Genomic DNA, 6,996 nt, shown 5'->3' on the forward strand with positions numbered 1-6,996 from the left:
GAACTACCGCCCAATTAGTTTAATTGATGTTTTACAAAAAAATGTATGCAAGGCATATTTTAAATCGCATTTATTTCTGGATAGATGAATGGGCAATTCTCTCAAAATTCCAGGCGGGTTTTAGAACAAAAACAAGCACCATAGACCAGGTCTTTAGATTTTGCTGTATGTGCTGGAAATATGTAAACTTGAGGAAAGGCCATTTATACGTGGCATTCGTTGACTTAAGGGCTGCGTTCGATCTCATCTCCAGACATCTACTATGGAAAACACTTAACAGCCAAGGACTCCGGCAAACCTATTAGAACAAATCGTAAGACTACAACAAAATATTTATTCAAAGGTGAGATGGGGCCTGGGCGGCGAACTAACTAGCTCAATCCCCATAGAAAGGGGAGTTCGCCAAGGATGTGTCCTGGCACCAACTTTGTTTTGCTTATATGTTAATGATATTCCTTGTTTTTTACAAGGTTGTAATAATGATGCACCGAAGCTGGGGGGGTGAGCCAATACCAGCCCTATTATTTGCGGATGATACCATTCTTATTTCGCAAACACCAAATGGCCTTCAAACTTTGCTTAGCACCTTCCAAGCCTACTGCAGCAAAAAAGGATTAGAGATAAATACCAGTAAGACAAAGTACATGGCAATAAATCCGCACAAGTGCTTTAGAGAAAACTTGGTTTTAAACGGACAAAAACTGGAACATGTTGAAAATTTTAACTATCTTGGAGTTTCATTAGATTCTAAAACAACACGGAAAACCCAAATTGATGAAAGCAAGTTGTTATTAAGACAAAATACACTATCGATCCTGAAAAGACACCGGAATAGTGTCAATAAAGCTGTATCTCCAGCACTCGAGTTATTCCGATTTAAAGCACAATCGGCAGCACTATATGGTGCTGAATTGTGGGGCCCGTCGAGCAAAAAGGCGTTTGAGGTTAATGAGAATAAATTCTTAAGAGCTTTGCTAAAAATCCCAGTATGTACACCGCTTATTCCGTTAATTCTCGATCTTAATATGAAGCGTACGGATCACCATGTAATTATTAGACCACTGATGTTGTGGGTTAGGCTCTGAACAACACCTGAGCTGCTGGATTATAGGGCGGCGTTAACAGAGATCAAGGATTTGGATGAAAATAATTGCATTACATGGTTTAAACATGTTAGTACTTGGTTTAAGAAGATTGGCTTAGCACATTTTTGGAGTAGTCCACTGACATTAACCGCAAATTCAAGAAAGATATTAAAGGCTTCTTTCTGGGCTTTCATAGATCAAAATAGATCAAATGATAGAGAAAAAGGATCCTTGACTAGTGAGTTTCTTATGTTTAAAGATAGTGCTTGCTTTGAATCTTTTTTGGATGAAGTAAACCCACCGTTGGCAAAAACAATATACTTGAAGTACAGATATGGTGTACTGATGTTAAAATCAAGTACAACAAGGTGGGCAAATTCTAGTAATAACACATGCATGTTGTGCTCAGGAAAAGTTAAGGAAGATATTACACATGTTCTATTTTTTTGTCCGGCCTATTTGATCCCAAGAAAGAGATGGATTAAACCTCTTTGTATAAACATGGGTGTGAGATCGTATAGAGAAGCTGAAATGGTTTTAAAAACTGACACTTGCCAGGTTATTGTTTTTGGTATTAGCCGGTTTCTGCTGGCCGTAAGTTTCCTCAGGGTAAAGGCTAGCGAGAAGCTTTAGGAATGCTTAGGGAATCACTAATGTAATGTATAATGCATTTGGTAGCTAACACAACAATCTGAAACTGTAAAGGACAAATATATGCATATAAATTGATACATGTGCTGTGGGATAAGTTATATATTAGCTCACCGGAAATGCAATTGTAAATGTAATGAAATAGAATGAATTTATTTTTATAAATGCCTTTTTTAATTATTTATATGGTTTTTAGCATAATGATTGACGCCCCCAATCCATTTCCATTAATTGTTGATTTATATCTATGGTAGCCGTAATATTGTATATGTGTAAATTTTTAATGCATCTTTTATGATACTGCTGTATCGAAATAAAGATTATGAAATGAAATAAATAAACTAGAGCCAAATTTCACGGGGGGGGGGGGCTACTAAAAATTTCCAAGAAGGAGGGGGGCTGATTCTTCCAGCAATAGGCAGAGTGGAGATGGAGGAGCTCTAAGAAGATATGAAAAACAAGGAAGCCTTGTTAACAAGGGAATGGTTTTTTAAAGGCCTGTGAAGTACTCAGTGTGGCTGAAAGACAAAGGACAGACCAGCCAGCCACCTACTGCAGCTCAAAAACTAACTGTGTGTGCCCGGGGAAGTCACTCTCAGCCCTGGCTGACACACGCGACGGGGGGAGGAGGGGGGATGCTGAAGTCCTTTGAGCCTAATGGGCTTGCGCGTCTGCTGGGCGCTTTCCCTGCCCCTCCTTCCTCAAAGTAGCAATATTGGGCTACTTTTTGGTTGGCTGCGGGCTAGAAAATGCTTTATAAAGTCTGGCAACACTTTCAGGCGGAAGGGGAGTCAGAAAGCGGAGGCACAGGATAAGAACGAAGCCCTTGGGTAGATCGCCCTCAGGAAGATGTCCTGCCGCTCAGTATCCAGTTACTTCTCGGGGCCGGAGGAGAAGGTGGACGGCGGCCACGCGGCAGCTGTTCTGGCACAACTGAAAAACTATTACGACTCCCGGCTCCTCTGTGATGTCACGATTGAGGTGCTCGGGGGCATGGCGTCACCAACCGCCGCCACTCCAACTACGGCCGCCGGCGCGTGCTCCCCCTCAGTGGCAGCGACCGGCCGCCTCTTCTCCTGCAACCGCAACGTACTGGCGGCCGCCTGCCCGTACTTCAAGAGCATGTTCACCGGTGGTCTATACGAGAGCAAGCAGAAGAAGGTGACGCTGCACGGCATTGACGCTGAGTCCATGGCCCTTATCATCGACTACTGCTACACCGGTCGCGTGACAGTGAGCGAGGCCAACGTACAGCGCCTTTACGCTGCCGCTGACATGTTGCAGCTGGAGTATGTGCGCCAAGTCTGCGCCGGCTTTCTGACTCGCCATTTGGACCCAGCCAACTGCGCCGATACTTTAAAGTTCGCGGACGCCTTTGACCACGCCGAACTGCGCGCTCAGACCTTGGCTTATGTGGCGAGACACTTCAGCCAGCTGAGCGGTGGAGAGTTGTGCGAGTTGAGTCTGGCACAGCTGCAGGAGGTGTTGCGGCTCGACGACCTGGATGTGGACGGGGAACGGCGCGTGTGTGCAGCCGCCTTACAGTGGCTGGAGGCTGCGCCGGCCGACCGTGGACCCTGCGCCGCCGAGGTGCTGCGCTGTGTGCGTTGGCATCACCTGGCCGACGAGGACCGTGTATACCTGGAGGGATTGCGTGGCCGGCCTTTCGTTCAGCGCTACTGCTTGCCCTACCTGCAGGGGGTGCTGGACGACCGCTATGGGCCTGTCTGTCCGCCAACGCCCCGAGAGCCACAGACCCCACCACAGGAGAGACCTGCCCGCCGCATCGGAATGCAGGCCAAGGAGATGGTCATCTTTATTGGAGACCTCGAGGATCCCTTCCGCTGCTGGGATCCTTACTCTGGTGACATCTACACTATGCCCTCGCCCGTGGACCCGGCAGTACAAGAAAGCGGTAAGTCAGTGACTTCCTGGAGCGTCTGTGTCTCCCCACAGCACGATATCTACATAGTAGCGCAGCCTTTCAAGCATCTGTGGGTCTACAACCCCGTGCGCAACAGCTGGCGGCAGCTGGCAGAAAGATTGCTTTGCCGGGAGGGAATGAACCTAGCATACCTGCGTGGTCACATCTATATTCTAGGGGGTATGGACCCTTCTACGGGGGCCAAGTTAAGGGAAGTGGAGTGTTACAGTCTACAGCGAGACCAGTGGGCATTGGTTTCCCCCCTTCCACACTCGCTGCGCTACTCCGAAACGGTCACTGTGGGGGACTACCTATATGCGGTCAACCACAAGGAATTACTGCGCTACGAACCTGGCCGGGACCAGTGGACAAAGTGCGCCTCAATGCGGCGCAGCGACTTCCAAGAAGCCTGCGTTTTCCAGGACGAGATCTACTGCATCTGTCTTTTCCCTGTGCTAAAGGTGTACAGTCCCGCCCGTGGCGAGTGGAGGCGGATCCGCGACATCCCGGAAGTTGACAACGCGCACAGCGACCACATTGTTTGCCACGGTGGGCGGCTTCTGTTCATTACTTGTGCCACACCACGCTGGCAAGGGGACGTTGTCACTTCGCATTATCAGTATGATGCGTCCGCTGATCGTTGGTTAAAGGTGGGTGACCAGGCAGGATTGATATCCCCACGTGGTGGGGAAATGTGCCTGTCTGCGCGTGTCTTTACGTCTTGCCTTGAGCCAGGACAGAGCATCCCGAGGGGATCGTATGATGAGAACAGCGATTAAAGTGCCGACTTGAAGCTTTTGGATCCATTCTTCGAGCTCCACAATATGTAATGGGGGTAACCCAAAGGACGGTTGGACTCGGGAATAGATAGAACAATACATGCAACAATCTGGTACAACCGGCATAAGCAAATAACTGACTAATATCCACCACTGAAATTAGTTCATATTTCGCCATATTAAATCACCACTAATCCTTTATGGGCTTCCTGAATAGCGTTCGTCAACACCCCATCAGGGGTAACAAGCGCTATATAAATACAAACTTTTTTCCTCCTCTATCCTTCTGCTATCATTCCAAATCCAAATAACTGACTAACTTAGGTTAAAATGTACTGGCATGTTTCACTATATTAATTCAACACTAATCCTCTATGGGTCCCGGAGTAGCGTGCTACTCGTCGAAAAAGCGCTTTGACACCTCGTCAGGGGTAGTAATCGCTATATAAATGCAATTACCATACAATGTCAACATTTTTTGCAAGGCAGAAACAGAATTTCTTGCAGAACAAACATACGCTACTGTTTTAAGCCTCTATGGAGTGTCAAAAAAGAGGGACATAAACAATAACACCAGAGACTTAAAATATGCACAATGTCACGTATATTCAATTTATACCGATTTATAATAAAGTATGTTTGCAACGTTTTAAATTTTGTTAAATACAGAAGTGCTTCAGAGTATCATGTATTACAGGGATGTCCGTGTATATGTGATTCAGGAAGAAGGAACTATGTCCTTTTGCGGGTTAGGTGTATGGTAGGCAAGTCAAAAATAAACAATAAGTTCTATTGAATGGTCTATTAAGCACATTCTTTGTGAATGTCAAACATAATTTCACAAATGTTTCCTTGAGCAAGGCTACATACTATATCAAATTAAGTAAATGGGACCCCTTTTTAGGTCGAACCTGTGCAGCGCATGCGCTGCTGTGAGGCATGGGGTACTCTGGTATGGACTTTGAGCTCCACCCTCTCTCTGCCCATCTTTCCTGTTGGCTCCTGTTGCTGTTGTTTCTAAATGGTTGCTTCTGATTTCTTAACAGGCTTGTTAGTATCTCCTTAGTAGCACCTTGTCTGCATTTATAACCGCCCATCAGGAATGGACCCTTTTACTGTGTTTAGTAATGGCGCCCGCTTTTTAAAAATTTATTTGCAGCACAACCATAAATGTGGCAACAATATTTTCAGTCTTATGTAAACAGGAAAAAAGTCTTGTTCTAGCAGGGAGCCACTTTAAAACCAGACAAATTGCACTAAAGCAGCAAGTCTCACAAACGACTAAACATTCTTGCCAATGAGACTGGAAGAAACCGCAAAGCTTTCAAGCCTTTAAAGGCTATCACCAGCAACAATCTCACAACGTGGTGAATTACTGCCAACTGCTTTATTACCATTTTTTTGGCATGCAGGTTGTATCGGCATATGGCAGCTGCTTCTTTTATTTACCATGTGTAAAATTGCATTTTATATGTGACAACTGGTTATCTATTTTTTTAATTATTATTTTTGCTACACGGCGGACCGACGGTATTGGCGTTTCTGTGGCAGGCTCATTTAAAAAAAAAAAACTCCTCCAGTTTCACAATTCGCTTCCCGCACATTTTGAAGCCATTGAATGTGTGCGTGGGACAGTGTACCACAGATAATGATGTGATAAGACATTCACAAACATGTTATTTTTAAGCCATTAGAGATGTCGCTAGAGCAGTGAAATGTGATTTGCATCTAAAACCTGTGACCCCCCCCCCTTTTAAATTGTTGAATCAACGTGAATGTGATATTTTAAAAAGCAGACTTATGTTATTCATTTTAACATAGTTGCTTTAAGATTGAAATTCAGTTGGTGCGTCAAAGATCACCTATATGTTGATAAGCATCTAACCAGTTTTGAACATGGAGCTAAAGGGTTATCTTGTAATATCTTTGAAATTGTAGGAGAGGATGTGGCATAACTGCTAGAGCGGTCGACCTCGAAGCTGGGGAACCGGTTTAGAGTCTCAGCAGGGATGCTTGATGGCCTTTGATTCTGGGCAATTCACTTACTCCCTCCAAAAAAACATTTGCAATGCAATAGATCTCACATTACTAAAAGTTTGAGCTATTGGTGTTTCATTATTATTTGCAGCGCCAATCGCTCAAACTTTCAGGAATGCAAGACCTATTGCATTGCAAATGCTTGTTATATTTACCCCGGTAGTTCTATTTAGGTCACAATTATTCCGGATTCTCAAGCTCTCTTTTTCCCATTCTGCTACATTCTACTCTGTGGTTTCTGTGTTTCTGTTACAGGCTCTCTGTGTTCCTCGCTCTCTTTCTCCCTGTCTTAGCTGCCTCCCCTCCCTTGCTTACTCGAAATCTCCTTTAATTGGCATGCCCAGTTGGGCAGGTACCGCAAATCTATAATAATAACATAATTGAAGCAGATCATGGTAAAGGAGTTGCTGATGTGATTCGCTTAAGGTGCCAGGCCAAGCCTTTAGATGCTTTATGTAGGGCATGAAGTAAACCAACACGGTAAGGGTGCCAACTTCCCACCTCTAGTTGGGAAATGACA

At 44.9% G+C, this 6,996-nt stretch overlaps 1 protein-coding gene across 1 annotated transcript; it reads left to right on the forward strand.

Moving 5' to 3' along the window:
- Positions 1-2,487: 2,487 nt before the first annotated feature.
- On the forward strand, positions 2,488-5,093 carry LOC144772810 (kelch repeat and BTB domain-containing protein 7-like). The gene has a single exon (XM_078657388.1). It carries the CDS (start codon positions 2,586-2,588, stop codon positions 4,437-4,439), a length of 1,854 nt encoding a protein of 617 aa, XP_078513514.1. The 5' UTR covers positions 2,488-2,585; the 3' UTR covers positions 4,440-5,093.
- Positions 5,094-6,996: the final 1,903 nt, after the last annotated feature.

This window comes from Lissotriton helveticus, chromosome 8, assembly GCF_964261635.1.
Source record: "Lissotriton helveticus chromosome 8, aLisHel1.1, whole genome shotgun sequence".
Lineage (NCBI taxonomy): Eukaryota > Metazoa > Chordata > Amphibia > Caudata > Salamandridae > Lissotriton > Lissotriton helveticus.

What these genes read in the sequence shown, in the direction of transcription:
- LOC144772810 (XM_078657388.1), top strand. Translation starts at nt 2,586, where the DNA reads ATGTCCTGCCGCTCAGTATCCAGTTACTTCTCGGGGCCGGAGGAGAAG.